Source organism: Neolamprologus brichardi, chromosome 20, assembly GCF_056152115.1.
Source record: "Neolamprologus brichardi isolate AB-2024 chromosome 20, ASM5615211v1, whole genome shotgun sequence".
NCBI lineage: Eukaryota > Metazoa > Chordata > Actinopteri > Cichliformes > Cichlidae > Neolamprologus > Neolamprologus brichardi.
In genome coordinates, this window is record NC_142123.1 from 9,306,658 (window position 1) to 9,328,121 (window position 21,464).

The window sequence follows — 21,464 nt, forward strand, 5'->3', positions numbered from 1 at the left end:
TTTCTCTCTCTCTCTCTCTCTCTCTCTCTCTGTCTAACACACACACACACACACACACACACACACACACACACACACACACACACACACACACACACACACACACACGTGTTCACCAGGTTTTGCGATCCACTAGCCACCACAACCTTATCTTATTCTTAATATTAAATATCAGTAGCTCCTTTAATCCGCGTTAATTTTCATGATTACAAGTGACTACAACTAAACTAAAATACAACGAAATGATTCAGAAATAATTCAACAACCATCTACGTGTGAGGAATAAAACAAACACCACAGCGTTTATAAAGGAACAGCGATGATGATTTTCTAAAGAAGTTTGACAGTCCAATTTTAATTCCAGTGCTAGGTGAGAAATACTGGACTACAGCCCTCCTCGAGCTGTCTCGGTGTTTTCTGTCTCCTAACGTACAACAATCCCACACTGAGTCCGTGACGCCGAGATCCGTGGGGCCCCACCATCTGTTGCCGCGTGTTGTTGTCGGTTGCTCTGGAGGAGAGGGAGGCAATCAATAGCCTCCTGACTGGAACTGTTCGATGAATGACAGAACATGAAATGATTTCAAAATTATGTTTATTTATTGTTTTGTTACCGGACAGAGTCAACTGTATGTTCTAAATTATTACATAGCTGTTAAAACCGAAGCCAGTGTGATCTGTTGGCTGACTAAAAGAATTAGACGCTTCTTTAAAAACCTTATTGCGCCATCTTGTGGACGTCGACTGGAACTGCATTCGACTTCCGGAATCTCCTCCTTCATACGTCACTGCTAAACAAAAGCCAAACTTTGAAACATGGCGTGAACTGGCATTTTACGTATGATTGTCCAATCTCACAAAATAACACGGAGAAATACGAGCTTACTGTGAATCAGCGTGTCACGAGAACCCCTTTCATTAGCATAAGTCACGAGATGGGTGGAAACAACTCCCGCAGAATCACTGAGATGGCGTAAAAGTGGAGAAAAGCCAAGTTTGTCAAAAAATAAAATATTAAAACAGTGGGGAAAAAAACCTAAAAGAAAATAACATACATAGAAAAATAGATCTAGTAAAAAGCATTTACAAACCCCTCGAACTAAACTACTTTTAATTACATATATATTTTGTAATAGAAATCGAATATTATATATATAAATATAAAATAACACGTGCATTTTAAGATATACTTCTTTTTTTCTCTATTTTCTCTAATGCTCTTTAGTAAAGGGTGGCGTCGATGGCGGTGCAGTGTGGCGCAGAGGACGTCCTGGTATTGAAACTGCAGACCTCTGAGTGAACCTCACCAGCAGGAAATACACCGGGCAGGCAGGCGGCGGGGAGCGCTTACGTCGTAAAATTATCGCCGTTGTTTAGTCGCTAGTTGAAGCCAGCCGATTGGAAAGCCAGAAAACCCCAAGGTGGTGTAAACTTTCAATATCGTAGCTGAAAACCTAAATATCCACGCCGGCAAATGATACATAAGGTAAGTACGTGTTTAATTAAATGAGAAAACCGGCAGGCAGGTCAAATTAGTTATTTTTTTCTCTCCTACTGTTAGCTCGTAGCTGGCCGCATTAGCTTGTTGCCGAGATGTCGAAATTAGGCGTTTTTGTTGTGTTTAGTGACACCTAGCTTCGTCGTGACCTTCGTGTTGGTGTTGTTGTACCGATACAGACGGCTGGAGTCATTGTTCTAGCAACATAACTAGCATGGTTCACATTATGATACCCGGGGCATTTTTGACTGGGGGTGGGTGGGTTATTTTCCGACGATATTGCTTTGATTTTTCTAGACGAAAGCTAGCTGCTGTGCTGAGCAGGTGTTGTGGTCTTAGCAGTTCAACTATCAGCTGCCTTTTATGGACTTACATTCGGCGTAGCTCGGGCACGTCTACATGTGAAAAAGCAACGCTGGAGGGATTAGGGATGTACTGGAAGAACTGGGTCATAGTTGACGAGTAACGTGACTTTAATTTGCCAGTAAATTAGCAGGAGTTTAGCCGGCGGAGGATAGAGGGGTGCTGTTGGAGGGTTTAAGCAGCTCAGCGAGACTGCAGAGCCAGCTTTATAGCTATCCATTGACGTTGTCCACTATTTAATTTTTTTTTTGTTAAGACAGTGTTTAAAATGGAAAATGACAAATCTGTATGCAAGCGAAAATTCTAAAACTGTCCCCGTTAAACAGCTGCCCGATAAATTTAGCTTCTTTTACTGAGTGGAGTGAAAACATTTGCTAATTTTCTGCTTAGCAGGAGCAAACGCTGGCATTATGACGGCTTCCTCTCAGCTGACTAAAACCATAGTTTGTTTTTTCCCCCCACAATGTCATTGCATTAATAAAGTACTTTATATAAACAAACATCATGATGCTTTGCAGATGCCTGGTGAAGTTGATCATTTGAAGCCAAGAAAGAGGAAGAGCAGCTCTGAGACCAGAAACTCCAGAAAGGTTTGTTTTGTCTGTGTACATAATGCTGCAGATGTGTGATGAGTCAAAAAGAAAGGCAGGAGTTATAGTTATCTACACCCCTACAGCTGTAACCGCTACACCGGACAGCTGTGAGTGGCTCCAAATTAACTGGATCTGATTACTGCAGTGGAGTCCCGCTGTGGTTACCCCAACATCATCCTAACTTTGTTCCTTAACTTTTGTATCATAGACATCTGCTGCAAGGAGGAAATGTGTGAAAAGTCCAAAGGCAAACTCGTCATCTGAGAGCAGCTCAGCAGTTGGGAACACTAAAGCAGCTGGTCCTCTGGAGAGAGACTCCTGCATCAGCTGTGAATGTCACCAGTCTTCTGGCAGGAGGAGGTGCTCAGCATCACCAGAGCATGAAGGACAGGAAGGTAAAGAGAATGCGCTGATGATGGGACAGGATTCAGACAGCTGCGTAATGAATAGCATCTGGGACAAATATGAGCCTGAGCATATGGATTATGAAGAAACGGGCAGAATTATGTTCCCAGATGATGACAGTAATCAGATCCTTCCTGTGGAGCAGTTCTTTGGAAACCTGGATGCTGTACAGGTGAGGCACGTTGGTTTTAATTCCTGGGGGAAACAGGGTTGTTTGTCTTTTTTTGTTTGGTAAAGAAAACGTCTGCTTACTGATGATCAGTTTAGAAGAATCATCATCCATATCTATTCATTTAAAGCTGCACTTCTAGGGTGTTTTGCTATAGACATGGGAGTTGAAAGATATGTTAGACTTGTTATACATTTGGACCTTAAAATTGGTGCATTATTGGATGTACCAAAAGGGTCTTCCTGCTAATAAAACACAAAATATGGGCAATAATGTACAGAGTAGAAGACCATGAGTTACATAAAAGCCTCACCGTGCCAGGAGTCCCTAATGTATACATTATAAGTTCGCCTTGAGGTTTGGATTCTTTCTCAAATAAATATGATTGCTGATTTTTTTTCCTTCTCTTTTTCTGGTTTCACTCACAGTTAACATTAAATAAACTGACATTTCACTTTCTTATAAGCAGGGCTGGAGTAATATGAGAGCAGTAACAACCCCTAGTTAGATTTGTTACTCACTGATAACTTTAATTTTATCCATACACATAGATTTTATCCCCCCACATCTCTAGGCCCATCATTCCTGCAGTTATATCTTCAGCACAATTGGTGAAAATAATGTTGCATTAAATGAATTCTAAATATGGATTCATCCCACAGGATTTTCCTGAAAGATCATCCTCGTCTTCTAGCCGCGCCCAAAGGAAGAACAGGAGGCGACATTACTACGCTAGAGAGGACAGCGATGAAGACGAGGTGGATTTCAACGGTGTGCAGCGAGACAACGGGGTGGGCACTTAGTGAAGAGTTGCCGCTCTTATAACTGAGAAAGTTCTGCTCATGAAAAGACATTAAACCTCTCAGCACTTAGAAAACTACCTGCTCAAACATTGCATTCAATCAATAATTAGATTTTTAAAAAGTCATAACTGCAATAATAAAATGAAAATGGCCAATGTGAGTAAATGCAGTAATGTTTTTGAAATTATTGCTGAATGTACGCTCACATAACACCTGGTGTAGCTATATCTGGTGTAACCATCACCAGTGTTTATAGCACTTTATGTAGAAAATTGAAATCCTGAGCGCAGCTTCAGATTAGCCTCTGAGATACTAAAGAAAATGCTGGATTTAAGTTTTTGTTTTCCCATACAAATGAAAACTGATTAATTGTCAGTGTTACATGCTGACAAGAGCAACAGAGTGACAATTTCAGTCTAAGTTTAGATTACACATCTGTAATGAGGAGGGATGGAGCATGAACATCTGTACTGAGAGCTTTAATAGCACAAATTCATTGCTTAAGCTGAACATCTTCAACAGTTTTCTGCATAAAAGTCATTATTCACCAAGTGTCTCTTCATGCTCAACTCATGTGTGCTCACGTTTCTGGCAGCTTTGAAATATATAACACATCTGTATCAATACATAATCAATGTAATGAATTAATTTTCCCTGAGAGGGTTCTTCTAAAATTTGTAAGAGAGTGTTGTTTAAAAAAAACAAAAAGGTTCCTCATACAAGACTGCAGTCTGAAAGACTGGATAATTTAAACCTGAGTGAAAATGTAATCTAACCAAGAGGTTAACAGTAATTGCACTAGATGTTGTCGCCTGTATTTTTTACATGACTGTTCTAAACCGTCCAAATATTTTATATATTTACTGCCTTATTTATGTCAATTTGCTTTTCACATTCTATGCAGCATTCTCAGTAAATGCATGATTCGTTATCATCTTTGTACTTAATTTGTGTACTTTACATCACAGTGCCAATACAGTGAACAAATAAATGAATTTCATGGTTTCTTAAGTGTGGTCGATCACTTCCAATATGAAATTAAAGTTCACCATGGTGGGTTTGGAGCTCAGAAGCTGATGTCACGACTACGTCGGGGAGATGGCAAAGGCAAATTTACCTTTCCAACTGATGTGATGGGTTCTTTTCCGAGTTAATTATTTACCAAGTTCATCAAACAAATCACAGTCCACTCATTTGTTACAGGACTTCAAGTCATGCGCTGTTTCTTTACTTTGGGCTTCTGTTTTGCTTTTAGATCCTTGGTGGCATTATTATAGATCTTTTTGGTGTCACACTGCAGGTTGTGAGCTCCTTTTTTGTGGCAGACGATGTGGACCAGCTTCAGGTTTTCCCTCGTGAACAGGAGTTGGTAGAAGTAGTTCAGGTTGATGTCAGTGCTCCTGTGATTCTGCAGAGCTTCCAGCAGAGCGGGAATAACTGTCCTCTTCTTTTCAATCCTGGAAACAAATTGAAGAATTGCATGAAAGGATGTAAAGCAAAAAAACAACAACAAAAAACAAGAAAAAAACCCCTCAAAAAAATCTTGTAAATAAACTAAAGGTGGCGTGAACCTGTGGTCCAAATTCCAAGTGCTGAAGACAATCCTGCCCTCGCGGCTTCCATAGGGGTTGATAGAGTGAAGAGATTTGCACACTTTCTCATCAAATGATCCCTGAGGATGCAATTTAGAGGAAGAGGAACTTAGTCTGAAGCACATCTGGACTTTTAATATTTTTGAGACATTTTAAATGTAATGACTGTTAAGCCGAGTTAAACACTACTTTTTATCTTTGCTCTGATTCTCACACCACAGTGCACTTTTGTCTCTGACTTTTCTGTTCACATACAACTAACCTCGGACAAGTCATTTGGAGCAGATCCCAGCTACTCTGTACAGATTCAAGAGTCTTTCCCTCAGAGCTCAAAAGCCTGTCTGTGACAGTGTAAAACTCATGTTGCCTGCATTTGTTTCTCATGCCCATTCAACTCTGTTAGACCTCTTAATACCTCACAGCTTGTATTCTTGTAGTACCTGGCAGGTGAACCATCCCTCCTGAGTACAAAGGCGATCTGGTTGCTTTTCAGTCCTGTCAAAGTAGCAGCCATTATACTTGGCTATTTTCAGCATTTCTGCGAGGCTGTGGGAGGTTTTCAAAAACTCTGCCCTCACTTTTGCTTTCTGTATGGATTTGGTGGCATTATCCAGCTGACAAAAACAACAAAAAACAGAACTGTCAGAACAGCTGACTGTGGAGCAATCCTGTAAAGACCTCAGGTACAGAGTGTTACCTGGCTCCCAAGTTTACCTCTTTCAAGTAGCCGCGTATCCTGCTTTCACAGTTGTACTTCATGTAGGCAGACTTTGTTTTAAATCGAGAATCAACACCTGAAGAGAAACACAAATAACAAGATGCTCAACAGATTCATTTAGACTCGCATCAAGAGAAACATCTGTGAAAAAGTGATCAATTATACAGACGTAGTCACACTGCTCAAACATTGTCCAAATATAATGGTGTTGAGTCTTCACAATGCTTTTATACTGGAAAAAGACACAAGACTGACTTAATCTATTCATGGTTTCCCAGTTCTCTAGTAACAGTAGCACATGTCTTATAGTGCTTTTCTTTAAAGGGATTTCTTTACATTGACACAATATTTGTAATACTGCCTGTGCACAGCACCATAATGGATTTTAAAATCAATCAAAATGTGATTAAAGTGCAAATTTTCAGCTTTATTTCAAGGGGTTTGATCAAAGTGTTGCATTAACTGTTTGGGAATTCGAGTCCTTTTTATACATAAGCCCCATTTTCAGAGGCTTAAAAGTTAGGTTTTTTTTTTTATTTAAATCTATTTATTTATAAATTATTATAATTTATATTATTATTCACAGTTCATGTGAAGAAGTAGCAAAGTCCAGCAGAAAGCAGTAGGGCGGGGCAGCCTCCACCCTTCATGACCCTCATAGGTCAAGGCTCAGCAAGCTTGTTAAATCCCTTGAATTAAAGCTGAAAGTCTGCACTCCAATCACATCTTGATTGTTCGCTTTAAAATCCACTGTGGTGGAACATAGAGACAAATTCACAAAACACTGCCACTGTCACAATTCCTACAGGCCTAACTGTACTCTTTGAGCCTTGTGCAGACAGGCTGGGAGTTTGACCTCAAAAGAAGCCACGACAGGAAAAGTCTGAGGAACTCTAAAACAAAACAAAGAGTGCTTCTCCAAGAGGATGAAGGCTGCTACCTTGGAACCAGTCTTCGTCCTCCTCTCTGCTCTCCAGCTCCGACCTATCCTCCAGGTTCTGTAGCAGGTCTGTCAAGATTTTACGCCTCTTTGAAGATTTCTCATCAGAGAGGAGCCCCTTCGCTGCTTCAATGAGGCTGTCGGCATGCCGGTCTGTGTTGAGTAGCTGACTGATGTCACACACAACTAAAAATCAGATGCATAAAGATTAGGCAACATCACAATCATCCAGCAGTTTAGCTGACTGGGAGAATGAAAACACAAGTTTACAGTAGAAACCCTTGTCTGGTGTTGATCCTCCTACCTCCACTCCAGGTCTGCCCTTTAGATATAAGAACCAATTCGGTGTTATCTGCCAAAGTTGGGAAGAATTCCTCCGTCACTATTGTCCCGTCCTCATACAAGCAAACACGTGCACCAGAGAGTGGCACCTGGACTCGTGGAGAACATAACAGGTAAAAACACCAATGACAAATGTGTTGTAGGGACTAGAAGTAGAAGCTTTTTAGACCAGATAAATAATCTGTAAACTTGACATATTTTATAAGAGAGCCATCTGTGAGAGTCTGCTCAGATTAAATGGATTTATTTATCCGATGTAAACTCCAATTAAACCAAATCCCTGCAGTACAGATTTCCACCAACAGATCATTTTCTCTTTGTTTCAGCGAGTTTATACAAAATGTGCCCGAGGCCATACTTTAATAATGAACGAATTCTGCTCCCAGCCCATCATAAACAGAATTTAATCTAAATGGAATAATAAAAAAAAAGCATCTTGAAATATAAACGTAGAGGCTACATGTCACTTTGACCTGAACGTGACATAACTGTTGCTTTTTCACTTACATCCTGTTTACCGAGTTCTCTAAAAATGATGCGAAAATTATTTTATGTCGTATCTTCTTCACAGTGGAGGTGATCTTGGACCAAACCAATCACGTATCGAGTTACTACTAATTAGGAAAAATAAAAGCCTAATTTCTTTTGTTTACTAGCAGCGATGACGTTTATGTCACATCCTCTCAGATAAAAAAAAGCGGAACAGCCGTATAAGGTGTTAAAAACTAACTAATTCCTACAAGACTCACCAGTAGCAAATTGCAGGCCTTCTTCAGTAGTTCCTTCACATCTTTTGCGGCAATTCCGTATTTCCTGTTTTCACTGTAACTCCTAATTTTCACAGGTTTAATTTCCCCGAACATTTCGCTGTTTTGTTTTCGGTTTGTACCTACCGCTTCCTTCTTCTTCCTCCTCTTGAGGCTCGGAGCAGCAGCGGAAGTGTGTGATTGCCCCCTACTGGTGCTTTTCCTTACTTTCTTTGCTATTGTGGCGTGATTGGTGGTGAAAGTAACTTATATTTATTTACATTACAGTAGTATCTTCATGGGGAAAACATTCCGCGTGTAGTAGACACACTGGATATCAAGTACACGTTGTGAATATTAATGATTACAATAATAATGCAATTCAAATGGCTTTATTAGCGTTACAGTTTATATAGGTTATGCAACACTTGATAACAAGTCACACATCTGTCTTAATCCCTTTTGAAATCTTCTTTGGATTCTCACAGTTCTGTTTTTGTCTTCCTCTTTCAAACACTGGGCCAGTACTTGGTTAGGATTTTCTCTGCTATATATCTCTGAAAGTGGAGAGCTATTTTTGCCAGATCATAATACATAGATTATTCTGACATTCTCTTTTCTTTTCAGTGCATAATTTGTTTTTCTGTCTATTGGTTTTAGACAGCAGTGTTTTGTGAGAATGGGCAGCATGTGTCCTTCTGGGGGAACTGAGTCTAAGCACGCCCCTGAATTAGCTGCTCATGTGTTCAGCTTAAGACTACAGCCACAGCTCCTCCTACAAATTATACTCTACTAATATATTAAAGATAATTATTACATTTGTATATTTAAAAAGAAAATAACATTTATATTGCGAGTGTGGCAGTAAACTAACTTTAAATTGGAGATGCTGACGTTCATACGAGACCTAAATGGAAAGATGAGTATTACCATAGCAACTGACGCAGCACGACAGGAAATACCAACTGAAAGGTATGAACGATTAGAGGCGGCCAATGCGAATTTTTCTCTATATTTTAAATTTCGGGAATAAAATGTAGACTTGCGTTAAAAAATACAATTCGTATATTAAGTATATTTTCAAATAATGTTTCTCCCTCGTGAGAGCTCCTGATGAAATAATTTATTACATATCCCCCCTTTGTTCTAAATGGTAGAATCTGATTTCAATATGGCGGCCACGGCTTAAACATCTGAACGGATGGAGAAGACTAAATTCAGAGTAAAACATCGGTTGCGTTCAACATTTCTGAGTTTTTTTGTTCAATGTCAGGCTAATGTTTATTTTAACTAAAGGACATGGTAAAAATAGAAGACATACCCAGCATGGCGGACGACTGGAAGCAAGTGTTTGAGAGGAACCGGGTGGTTCCCCCGCTCAGCCAGACCGTAAGGCTGGCTGTGGAAAGCCGCTTCACTCAGTCCCACGGCTTCCAGCTCACCCTCAACCGTGTCACTGCAACTCACCTCCCACCCCAGGTGACTGTTTACAGTTAGCTTACAGTGCTAATTAAAAACATAGAAACAACTCTGCTATAGCAATTCACTAGAGGTTTAGCAAACCTAAATTCAATGTATTTTAATCTGTGAGCTTGACTTTGTATTGACTGTCAAAATAAAAGTCACGATAAGGCCTATTCAGTATCCATCTCTGTGACACTGCGCCTGAAGAAATCTCGCGAACCTTTAAAAAATGTTATATTTGAAGGCAACCATACATTTTTTTAATCAAACACACAATCAATGTCATGGGATTATTAGTAAATTCGGTCTATATATAGAGCATCAAACAGTACCAAAGTGAATCTGACATCCACTACTTGTTGGCATTATCAGTTACTGGGATGCAAAACTGAGCATTCAGATATTGGGAACCTCATTCTGGGGTGTTTTTCATGAAGTTGGATATTAGTCATAAAGGAGGATTTAAGTTTAACTCTTCACTTGTTAACAGTGACTTTTCTAAGATGCATATGCTTCCTTTTTGCTCATAGGAGAAGGCAGTGGGAGAACAAAGTGTGACTTACCAACTACGGGCAACGCTGTTTGACAGAAATCATCAGCACTTTTTTGGGAAAACATGGAAGAGCTCACCTCAGACAATAAAAAACAACAAGATCACTTTCAATGAGGTAACTATTCTCTAACAGGAATCCCACTGAAACAAGTTTACTCCAAACAGCACACAGCTGTTGCATATATATAGGCTCTTTTAAAAACCCCTCTCATGTTATTTTGGCAAACAGCGAGTAGATGATTATGTAGTAAAATCAATGTGTATTCATCCATAAATTCCATTCATTTAGGGCAGCCGTTATTTAATTAAAAGCAACTCAAAAGCTTTACCAATTAGCCGTCTTTAAATTAGCAGCATTGATTTCCCTGAGTTCTGCTATGCTCTTGAGGATCCTGTCAGCTAAAGCACAGCAAATTACAAACTGAAGTGATTGCCAATAAGTGATTCCAGTTGCATTTGATGATTTCAATTCTTTTTTCTCATCCTGCAAGTTGAAGAAGAGCTAATTTCCTTGTGAGGTATAAACTTAGTATTAGAGAGAACTTTGAGACAAAGTTTCATAGAAAATATCATGATTGTATTACAGATGTGTGCCACTTTATGGCAGTGATCAGTTAGTCCTGGAAACTCTAATAACTGAAAAAGCATGTCATTCATTACATTGATAGAAAAATCACATATTATGTCCAGTATTGCTAGAAAGACCTTTTACTCGTTCATTAACTAGTCTTTACTTGTCTGACAGTGGTAATTGTATATAATGTGGTGAAGTGTAATAAATAGCTTAATTCATGTGTTATGGTGCCAAAAGTAGTAGTGCAACATCATCATGTTTCTCAATACTTTGTATTACTTTTAGTGTCAGGTTCAGACAGAATGACCTCTGTGCAAAGTGAGGGAATTTTCAGCCGCCAGCAAATGTGTTTGAGCTAGTTTCATCTAGAAACGAATGACATGAGAGCTTTGCCCTTTCTGGGCCATTAGGTGAAGTCCAAACAGGCTGAAATAAGTGTGAGTGACCACATGAGACCGACAGCGGCAGGGCAAAAAAGAAAGATGTCCATTTGTAACTGTTCAGCAGTTCTGCTAAGCACCAGCTGGGGGGTTTTGAGTAAGCCATTGCCCTTGGAGATGCTGTGATTTGCTTTCTAAGATTGTGTGACAACCAATCATAAAAAAAAGGGAAAAAAAGCTGCCAGTGTAACATTGTGGAGACGTTGGTTTGTTGTGCTACTTTGGCTCAGCCTTCTCTGCTTCACACTCTCTCTGAACAGATGTGATTGAAAAATCAATCAACTCTTTTCACTCAAGACTGTGTACTAGCTACAGAAAACTTAACATCTAATAGTGCACATAGCAGGGTACCTCATTTAATGTGCTCGCAGTTGCAACTCATTAGTTATCTGCCCATGCACACAAGTGAACAAGAACAAACGTGTCTGCTACCTTGCTATAACTGTCATCATGGATTTAACTTGTGCAATCAACAAGATCAGCAGTCCTGCTAAGAAATCAGCATGAGGTTGTTTGCAATTGATACACAAAACCTGCAAAAGACCCAGTGAACTATAAAATGGGCCAAGTAACTTGTGAATAGTCTTTGGCCATGGTAGCATTTCTGCCTGGACTGAATTACAGTACAGCACCCTGGAAGCCGGCTTCCCAACCAAAACACTCTTTTTTTGTTTACTCAGAAGAAAAAAAAAGATACAGTGGGCATTTAGTGTTATCCTACTGTGTTGTGCTAGTGAGATATTGAGCCTCAGAAGATACCAGAGGCTTGTAGTACAAAGCAGGATTTTGTCTTATCCAGATAACTTCTTAATTAACCCTGAGTTTGCCCCCTGACCCTTCAATTCTCTGGAAAATACTGACACCATCGTTGGGCGAGCCTTTGCCCACTGTACCCACATAGTAGGATGGGATAAAGTTTTTTTAAAAAAAAACAAAACTCATATCTAGGAATTTTCCCCCAGTAACTTCCAATTCTAGACTTTCACATTTATTCAGTCTCACATTTATTCAGAGCGCCTTTGTATTTGTGGTTTTTGTATCAAATTTCCTACATTAGAAATCTGTTTTTTTATTTTTATTCTTTAGTTGGTCTCAAACTCTTAAACACCACTGATACTGCAGCTGAAAGAATAAAAGCTAAAACCTGTCTTTTAAAAATTAATTGAATTAAATACTCAATTATATTCCATCAGATTCTCCTGTGGCCTAATGATAGAGCTGTGATACTGATAAATCTGTTAAATTATACAAACAGTATTTTTGCCAGCTCTCTTCCCAGGCTTCAAATACAGTAGACTTTATTACTATAATAGATCTTGTCCAGTCTTATTGACTGCAAAGCACTTAAAGCGCTCACGTGTTTATATAGGACTTTTAGTATTAAACTGTTGTATAGTGCTTTCCCTCTCTCTCTCTCTATCTCTCAGACACACACACACACTGCTGCTTTTTCTGTAGCAGATGTGTTGCTTTCTGTCTGCATTGTGTGTTTAACAATCAGCTGATCTGCTACCAGTACACTTATCCATGCTTGTAATTGGTTAGCCAGTTTGTCTCCTGCATGGGAAACCCTGGGTTAACTTAGTGAGCTGATAATCAGGCTCATGTGAGGGCTTATTCTGATTGGCGAAGTTAAAATCAGTCACTCCGGAAAACAGAGTTGCAGAGGGGTGCAGCATAACTAAGATTGCCCTTTGGGACAGCTACAAGTACTTATGTAATGCTTGGTGTGATTTAGCACATGTATTAATATTTTTATGTTTATTGACTTGGGATTGCAGTTGTATGCAGTTTCAGTCAAAGGTCAGATTTGTTGCGCGTTAGTCTTTACGATTCATTTTCTTTTTTTCCAAACATGGTTTCAGTCTGTTCAGAGTCTTTGAGTCTTTTCTTCTCTGTAATCAAGGGGAACAAAAACGGGGAACAAAAAAGTATTTTTGATGTCAAGCTGCGTGGTGTACTCTGTGAAAGATCTGCTTTGATGATGAAATTTTCAATTTCTCATTGAAAATACCGAAGGGAATGTTGTGACAGCCAAAGACTTGAGATACAAAAGATAAAATATACCGCACTGATATTGAAGTGCACCGCAACTTGGATGATCTTCATTTGTTGGGTGGGTTTCCTACAAGAGAAATATACCAGGTCAAATCTTGATTGAGTGGATGATGTCTGGAGTTAGTCCCCTAGGCGCTTCATGGTGTCTGCACGCTGCTCCAAATACTTAAGACAGGGACACATTTTTGTATGTGGATCAATGAAAGAATCCATATATTCAAATGGAAAGATCTTCTTTTCAGCCAGGAACCCACCAGCGATTTTCCTGTACTGTGAGTAAACTCATGATGGCAACAAGTAGCTTTTTGTCCATCACCAGAGCTTTTTTGGTTAGGTGTGAGGATAGTTTGCCAAAGAAGCTCCCACTGATGCGTTAACATCTAATGCCCCTACCATGCAGTTTACTAAAGGTTCACTTTATATCAATGCTGGCAGCATTGGAATTTTCCTTGTAATGTCAAGCCTCCTTTCTACTTTCAAACCAGAAGTAAGACCAGAGCTGAATCTGATAAATCCCCTCGATTTAAAAACAGTATTTTTATTTCAAATGTAACTGTGCCGTCAATCCACACATCTACCCACCCACCTGCTTAAATCACTTTTTTAAATGTAAGTGTGCATGCGGTGAAAAAGTTCAAGCTTTTATATTTCAGCCATTACTGAGATTTAAAAAGAGACGTCTTGTTAAATCACGACGTGCTGTTAGATTTGCTTGTAGATTAGTCCGCCAGTCAGCCATCTCATCTTAACAGCTACTTTAACACTGGATGTTAAATGATTTACAACTGAAGTGGCTGTAATGTGTCTTTTATGTATTACATGAATACATTATTTTAGTTTGCAAAGACTGCTACATGTGGTGATTGTGACTGGATGCCATATTGCATGTTGCATTTTCATTTTAATTTATGCAAGTTTGCATTGTACCCCAAAATGGTGAGCTTCTGGTCCTGGCAAGCAGGGAGTTTGTTCTAAGAAGGTGCTTCAAAAGGACTGACAGCAGAGTCAACGTGTAAGTCTCAAAAGATTAGACATAGAATTTTTGAGGTAATCTTTTTATTTGTGCTAAAAGCAAACAACTAACTGCAGATAAATTATGGGATACACAGTATTTTGCAACTGTTTTAGCCACTTTTTTTTTTTTTTTTTTTAAATCCAAAGCTGCTATTGGTGAGGTGTCTCACAAAGGAGACAGATGAGATGGCACATGACCCCAAAGTACTGCCAGAGCCATTCAGCAGATGGTATGACCCCTACAGAGCCCTGATGTCATTACAAGAAAGTGCCATCTAAATCCAGAGATCTCTGGCAGCTGCTAAACTGCTAAATTTTGGAAATAGGAATTATGTACCTCCCTCTAAATTACAGAAAAGTCAGGTTTGTAGTTTTGCATATATGACATCTTCTATAAGAGAATCTTGGGGATGCCACCTTCAGTTTGTGCAGTAACTAAAACCACTCTGATGCAGAATAGTCACCCTGCTGATGGTGGGGTTGTATTATCTTCTTGTCTGACGAGTGACTTCATTTTCCTGCCAGAAGCTTTCTTTTGAAAAGCCCTTAAGTTGTGAACTACATAAGGTGCCCCTGTGTAGTCGCATTCCTTGAAAATGTTGTCTCCCTGTATCATATTTACTATCATTTACTGGGCATTTTGCTATGTTTGAGCAGATTTCTGGAGAACAGCTGGATGTGTGTGTTCTCTCTCTCAATCAAACATCTGAAGGTCTCTGCCTCCTTGTCGGAGGCCAGCGACCCACTGTTTTTATGATCGCATCAGAGCAATGCAAGCTCCTCGGTAGCTTCCAAATTTGGAGGTGCCTCATCAGTTTAGAGTGTTGTACATGGTGTTTTGAGAAACCCTTTTAATGGAAGGAGTACTGTGAACTGTGGCTGGCTGGTAAATGCAGAGTGTTGCATAAGTCTTTGTGCAGAGACACCAATGAGTCACAGCTATGGCACATTCATGATTTCCAGTTTTGTCACCATCTGTTTTCTCCCCTTTCCTCTGCGTGATGTTCTTTTGATCGAACAATATCTCACAGTGAATGGCCTTACTTTGATCCGCCGTAATAGTCATAGCCTGTATAAAAAAAACTCTGCTTGGTGTCCCAATAAGCATCCAAATCCAATTATCCATCCAGGGTAATAATATAAACCACATCATATCCTATCATGATGATAAAGTGGGCCTGGCCCTCTCTGTGTCATGCCGCAAGAGCTCCACTAGCTTTTTTTTTTTTTTATTGGATTTGGCCCAATGCACTTGCATTCATGCTGGTGTTTATGAGTGGCAAATTGCTGTTTGATATCCAAATAATGTCGGGGGGGTTCTCTCCTATGTTACGGGAGCACAGGGAAAATTGCAAGGCACCCCCCTCCCCCCAGTCAGCCATGATGGATTGGTTTTAATATCTGGTGCAGATATGGTGAAAAGCTAAGATGCACGGTGATTAAAAAGAGAGCGCTTACTAATTCTTTTTCCCCCTCTCTTTGCATCTCTTTCTTTCCCGATAGAGGAATGACGTCTTGTCAACTGTGCCAGCTCCTTTGTGGGTTGTTTTTAATTGTTAAGTTAGACATATTAGGCTTTTATTTTGAAAGTAGTGCCTTTTTAATTGCCATGCCAAGCCTTCAGTGGGTCTGAAAAAGATTTATGCATGCAAAACAGAAACTACTGTGAAGTCCAGTCGTAGTTTCAGACCTTCTGAATCACAATGAACCTTATTTTGTGATGTGTTTGACTTGTGTGTCAAATATGTCCCTTTTGAGAATTTTTTTTTTTTTTTTGGTAATCGTTTTGTTGTTGTACAACTCAATATGTCCTGAATTATCAAACTTACACTTACTTCCCCGGTTGTTGGTTTTCTCAAATCATGACTCAGATTGTTTGGGAGGTATAGGGATATTTTAACTCTCCTTTGAACACATTGAGGCAAAGGGAGCGCTGTGATCAGTAGAGGGCAATGTTGTGCTACAGATGCACAGATGGAGGAGTCGAGAGAATGGTAGAGAGAGAAATGTGCATCTTTCTGCATTGTCTCTCACTGTGATCACTCCATTTGAACTCCCTGCCTTCACGGGGAGCCAGTGGTTTCTTCTCATATGTGCAACATTATCAGGCCGACAGATGGGCTTGAGAGAAAAGGCCAAGCTTTGTTCATGTCCGTGCAACCTCTGTTTCTCTAGGTCTGCAAATGCTATTTGGCATTGCATGCTATAAACTAAGAGTAACATACACACACGCGTGTGCACACACACATGTTTATTTCTCACAATGTGACTAAAAACAGTACCCTTTATACCAGCATACGCATCATCACACACGCATTATTACATGACTTCAAAGAAGTAAAAAGCAGACAGTGCTTCACCGATGGGAAAATATTTAAACATCAAATGTGCAATTCCTCCACTTTTGTTTCTTGAAACGTTTTTCTCTTAAGAACAAACTACTTTCAAAGTGAAGAATCCCTTATGGTTCAAACTTGAGCTCTGAGTAATGAGTACAAGGCAGCAGACACACTCATCTGCAAAGTGTAAGTTTCTAAAACATACAATAGATTGCCAAATTTAAGCTGTCAGAGCTGTAACAAAGCCACAGTTAAAGCCTCAACCCTTCCTACTTTTCCTTGCTTTCTTAAAGCAGAGACATACTCCAGCAAGGCTTGCTCAGATGAGGGGGAAAAAAAACTTCTCTTTGAAGTCTGGTGCATTTGTTGTGTGCCATGCACAGTGTTTTGCAGTCTGCCACGTATGATTCCACACATGATTCCCAGCCACTCAACCGTGGACATCGAGCTGTCACATACGTCTTTTCAGAAAAATGTGACATGATCTAACTCTCATGTCCACTTTTCATGTAACTCCTTGAGAAGAGAAGAGCTTAACATAAATTATGTTCATCCCTGGTAATTTTAGCTGTTTTGGGTTGAATACAAGGAAACATCTGTAATGGTATTATTCCACTGATTCATTTCAGTTTAGCAGACTTTTTTTCTGATGAATGATTGCATGGCCTGTATGTTGGTAACCATACCAGTTTATGTATATTTTATTCATATAGCAAGAAATATATGCACTTAGCTACCACTTAATTAGGTATACCTTGATAGTGCTGGGTTGTACCTCCTTTTGCCTTTATAACTGTCCAAATTCTTAGTGTCATGGACTTAACTAGGTGCTGGAAATATTTATCTGTGATATTGATCCATATTGACGTGACCTGTTCCACCACATCCCAGTGGTGCTCTGTTGGATTGGGAGCTGATGACTGTGGAGGCCATTTGACTACCAGCAAACTCACTGTAATGTTAAAGTAGCCGGTTTTAAATGATTTAAGCTTTGTGACATGGTGTGTTAACTGACAGTAGTTGCACCTGGTGTGGTCTTCTGCTGCTCTAGGCTCTCTGTTTCAAGGTTCAGTGTGTTTAGAGAAGCTCTTCTGCAAGCCTTGGTTGTAACAAGAGATTATTTCCTAACCTCCAGGTGAAAATCACATCAACAAGAGAGCTGCTGGTCACTTAATCCCCTTAAGTCTCTCTCTTCTCCATTCTGATGCTTGGTTTGAACTTCAGAAAGCCATTTCGACCATTTCTGCATGCCTAAAAGCACAGAGTTGCTGCCATGTGATTGGCCGATTAGATAATTGTTTGTTGCAGTTGAACGGGTTTACCTGATAAAGTGGCCAGTGAGTGTATATTTTTCAAATGCAATTCCATTAAAAAAAATATACCCTGACTGACTAAAAAAGAAAAACCCAAAACTGTCACATGGTGATAGGTATAAATGATGCTAGTATCTGTACTGGATTTTATATTGAATTGATATTCATCCATAATTCTGTAAATGGAAGCCATTCTAAAAGGAGGCTATATCTATGCCACAGCAACTATTGCATTTACTGTGTTTTTCATTTACTTTGTTAAAGTTAGCCCACATGTTTTACCCTCTTTGCTCTAACTATAGTCCATAGATTGTAAACAAAGTTAGAGTGACTGGGAGAAAACATTAATTACACAGTAGGCAGTCTGAAAATGCCTAAAGTTAAAAGACTTAAATGACTCAGTGGTGTCCATATACTGATGAGAGGATGACAGCTCTGGAGCAGTATTTTAGCGCTAATATAATCATCAGTTGATAAGTCTATAAGTAAGTAAGTACATTTTATTTATATAGTGAATTTGAAATTGAAGTACAGTAAAAAATAAAAGGGTTCCTAAAAATTCATGGTACACACTATTTACATAAAGTAACACAACAACAACAATAATCTGTGCTTCAGCCACAGTTCCAAAGATTAGCATTTTCCAAAAGGTTGACAAAAAAGGTATATATTTAGTTTAGATCTGAAGGTCGGAGGTCACATGGGAGGAGTACCAACTCCTTTTAAAATGAATTTCAGCAGCACTCAAGAGTGGTTGGTAAGCAGTCCTTAATGATTTTGAGGGAGAATATGGACATAGCATATGTATTGGGTATGCAGGTGCAAATAGTGCTTTACCAAATGCAGTACTTCATACTGGATTCTGTAATGCACAGGGAGCCAGTGCAAGGCTGCTAACACTGGAGCAATGTCATCTCTATTTTTTGTCCCTGTCAGAAATCTTGTTGCTTCTGAGCTGGAAGAATCTTAACCACAGCATTGATTTGTTTGTCAAATTTTAAACTTGTGTGTCAAAGATTATTTCAAGGGTTTTAACCTGTTTTAATAATAATAAAAAAGAGTTAAAAGTGCCCAAGTTATTCATCAAGCTCTCAGTTAATAGTGGAGGAACAAACAATATGTCCTCTGTTTTGAACTTAGTTAACTGTATGAAACTGTAAGCCATCTATTTTTTAATATCCAAAATGTACTCATTGAGCTGCATTATGGAACGGTGATTTTCAATATTTAAAGGTAAAAACAGATAAATGATATTGCAAAGAAAAAAGATTTTATGTTGGTAAATTAAAAAAAAAAAACTGGTGGGAGGAACAAGAAAAAAGAAACAGACCCCAAGATTGATCCTTGCAGAACTTCAGATGTCATAACTCGTGATACAGAGGAATATTTTCTAGCGTTAACTGAGAGAGTTTTTTTTTTTAGAGTGTTCATGAGTTTTAGAATCTTTTTAACAGATTTTATGCTTTTCACATTTAATTTCATGGTGTTTTGTCCCTACTGTGTGGAGATGCCCTTAAATTGCCAGCACTTAATTGAGAAAGCACTTGCCTCATAAATGCAGAGTGAGCATTTTAATTTTAGGCCTGTCCTGATGGCAAATTGGTATTGATTGGTTTTTGTCCACTCAATTCATACATGAATCTGGCTACAAATTCATTTAATGTAAATTTGCAAAACAAAAACAGAACAAATAATGAATTGCTAAATTCATTTTTGCAGCAATAACACTGCAAAAATAAACACCAATATATGCAATGAAAAGTAAGCCCATAAACCAAACAGAATCAAACATGCCACTATTTCTACCCCTACAAATGTCCACAGATTGGTAAAACTTCTCACTAGATCACTCTATAATGAGTTATGGCAACATACTATTGACTACTACTGTCCTATGTTTAGAATAAAGCATTTTTTAGAAATAACACAATTATGGCTCCTAAGATGCATCTGGTGTATATCTAAAAATAGACCATAACTTGCACTAGTTTTAGATTTTATTAAACCAAAAAAAGCTCTGCTGGGCCAAAGAAAAAATATACATCTATACATAGTCATGGCTTTTTCCATTATTGGTATTGCAGACAGGACGCTGAAGCAGATATGTTAATTACAAGACAGCAGAGTGTAATTTACTCTTACTAATGGGCAGTAAAATGCATTGCTGGGAAAAAACTCACACTGGAAGAAAATTCATATATTTAATAAATAACTTGCAAAATAACCTTTAAAAATCACTGAAATAAACATGCAGCATACTCTGTTATGACAATTAGCAGTCAGTTATGTTTCATTCGCAGCTCAGTGGGCAAATGATAGACGTTTAGCACAGTATAGTAGGAACCTAAATGCTTTCCTTGTTATTGTTTTTTCTTTCTTTTTTTCAAACCCAAATTGTTTTGATCCTGAATTAAATTGTGGCACCAATAATTAAATTGGGAGGTTGCAAAATACTTTAACCGCTAGTGCTGTTGAAAGAGGTTCATAAGTTAAGAGGATCACTAAAGCATTGGCAAATTATCTTGAGGGGCACTTGAATGTCTTTATAGAATTTTATGTTGAGGTGTTCGATACCTATTAAGTATTTTCCACTTAAAACCAAAAATGTGAATCTCATAGTGGTTTTCAATGGGATCACTAAAGCCACCCTATCAGAATAGCTCCTAATGACTCTTAGTTGTTGATATTTTTCTGTGTGGGCCAAATAGTCTAACCTGAAGTTTAGACGGACAATGCCATTGTTCTTATGCTAATGGCACATAGCTGAAAATTTACCCAAAGTCATCACATGCATTTAGAAAACATTGTGGACACACTACTTGGTTTTTTGTTGTTGTTTGTTTTGTTTTATTTTGGTTTTTTTAAACAATTTGGCAAGGCTATCCTTTATTTAATGAACCTTTTCAATTAATAAATGAGAAAGTAAATGTGTGGGTGGTGTTTGCTTTAATGGTGCAATTATCACCTTTATTTTCTATGCTTGGCTTTCACTTAAAGCCCATGAGCTCGTCATCTTGTATTTTTATGCAACTGCCCTAACCAGAGAGGTTTTATTGAGTTTAGAGGTCTGCTGCTGGCATGTGGATGGCCTAAAGAAGTAATGAAAAACTTTTTCCTTGATAGATATTTTGCTATTGCTTCAGTGGTTTTGAATATTTGGTCGACTACACATAGGTATTAAACTAGGAAGTTGGTTGCAAGACATTTATACATCACCTTTTGACTGCACCATTAAAGGCACTCAATCAGTTTATATTATAAACAGCTTTATTACTGTGTTATTGTATTTTTTATACTCACTGAACTTCTTTAATAATTTCTTTAGGACAGATACTGCTATTTTTCAAAGACAAGAAGCTGGCTGCTCTAGGAGTTCAGTGTTTCTAATTTCTGTCTTAAAAAAAAAAAAAAAAAAGAATATCAGTAGATGCTTACAATGGTTAACACATTCACTTGGCAAGTGAAAGGTTGCTGGTTCCATTCCAGCTGGAGACATGTATCCCATGTTGGGTTGCTTGAAGAAGGATGTCCGGAGCTACC

At 38.7% G+C, this 21,464-nt stretch overlaps 3 protein-coding genes across 5 annotated transcripts in view; 2 read left to right on the plus strand and 1 right to left on the minus strand.

The window, feature by feature from the left end:
- The first annotated feature begins 1,241 nt into the window (after positions 1 to 1,241).
- c20h1orf174 (chromosome 20 C1orf174 homolog) lies at positions 1,242 to 4,842 on the plus strand. The gene is made up of 4 exons (XM_006785369.3): positions 1,242 to 1,486; positions 2,380 to 2,451; positions 2,663 to 3,031; positions 3,691 to 4,842. Exons 1-4 carry the CDS (start codon positions 1,475 to 1,477, stop codon positions 3,829 to 3,831), a joined length of 594 nt encoding a protein of 197 aa, XP_006785432.1. The 5' UTR covers positions 1,242 to 1,474; the 3' UTR covers positions 3,832 to 4,842.
- Positions 3,548 to 8,507, minus strand: dffb (DNA fragmentation factor, beta polypeptide (caspase-activated DNase)). 2 transcript variants are annotated; one of them, XM_006785365.3, is made up of 7 exons: positions 8,173 to 8,507; positions 7,386 to 7,512; positions 7,082 to 7,267; positions 6,138 to 6,217; positions 5,864 to 6,037; positions 5,403 to 5,503; positions 3,548 to 5,288 (listed from the first exon to the last, which is right to left on the minus strand). In XM_006785365.3, exons 1-7 carry the CDS (start codon positions 8,284 to 8,286, stop codon positions 5,039 to 5,041), a joined length of 1,032 nt encoding a protein of 343 aa, XP_006785428.2. In that variant the 5' UTR covers positions 8,287 to 8,507; the 3' UTR covers positions 3,548 to 5,038. The 2 variants fall into 2 exon arrangements, with proteins under 2 accessions (XP_006785428.2, XP_087689432.1); XM_087833306.1 differs by having other exon boundaries at positions 3,548 to 5,503.
- Positions 8,508 to 9,334: 827 nt separating this feature from the next.
- Positions 9,335 to 21,464, plus strand: part of nphp4 (nephronophthisis 4) — a 166,242-nt gene continuing 154,112 nt past the window's right edge. For both annotated transcript variants that reach the window (XM_006785366.2, XM_006785367.2), the window contains exons 1-2: positions 9,335 to 9,648; positions 10,164 to 10,301. In XM_006785366.2, coding sequence (XP_006785429.2) covers positions 9,469 to 9,648; positions 10,164 to 10,301 — 318 coding nt within the window. In that variant the 5' untranslated portion in view covers positions 9,335 to 9,468. The remainder of the gene's footprint in view (positions 9,649 to 10,163; positions 10,302 to 21,464) is intronic.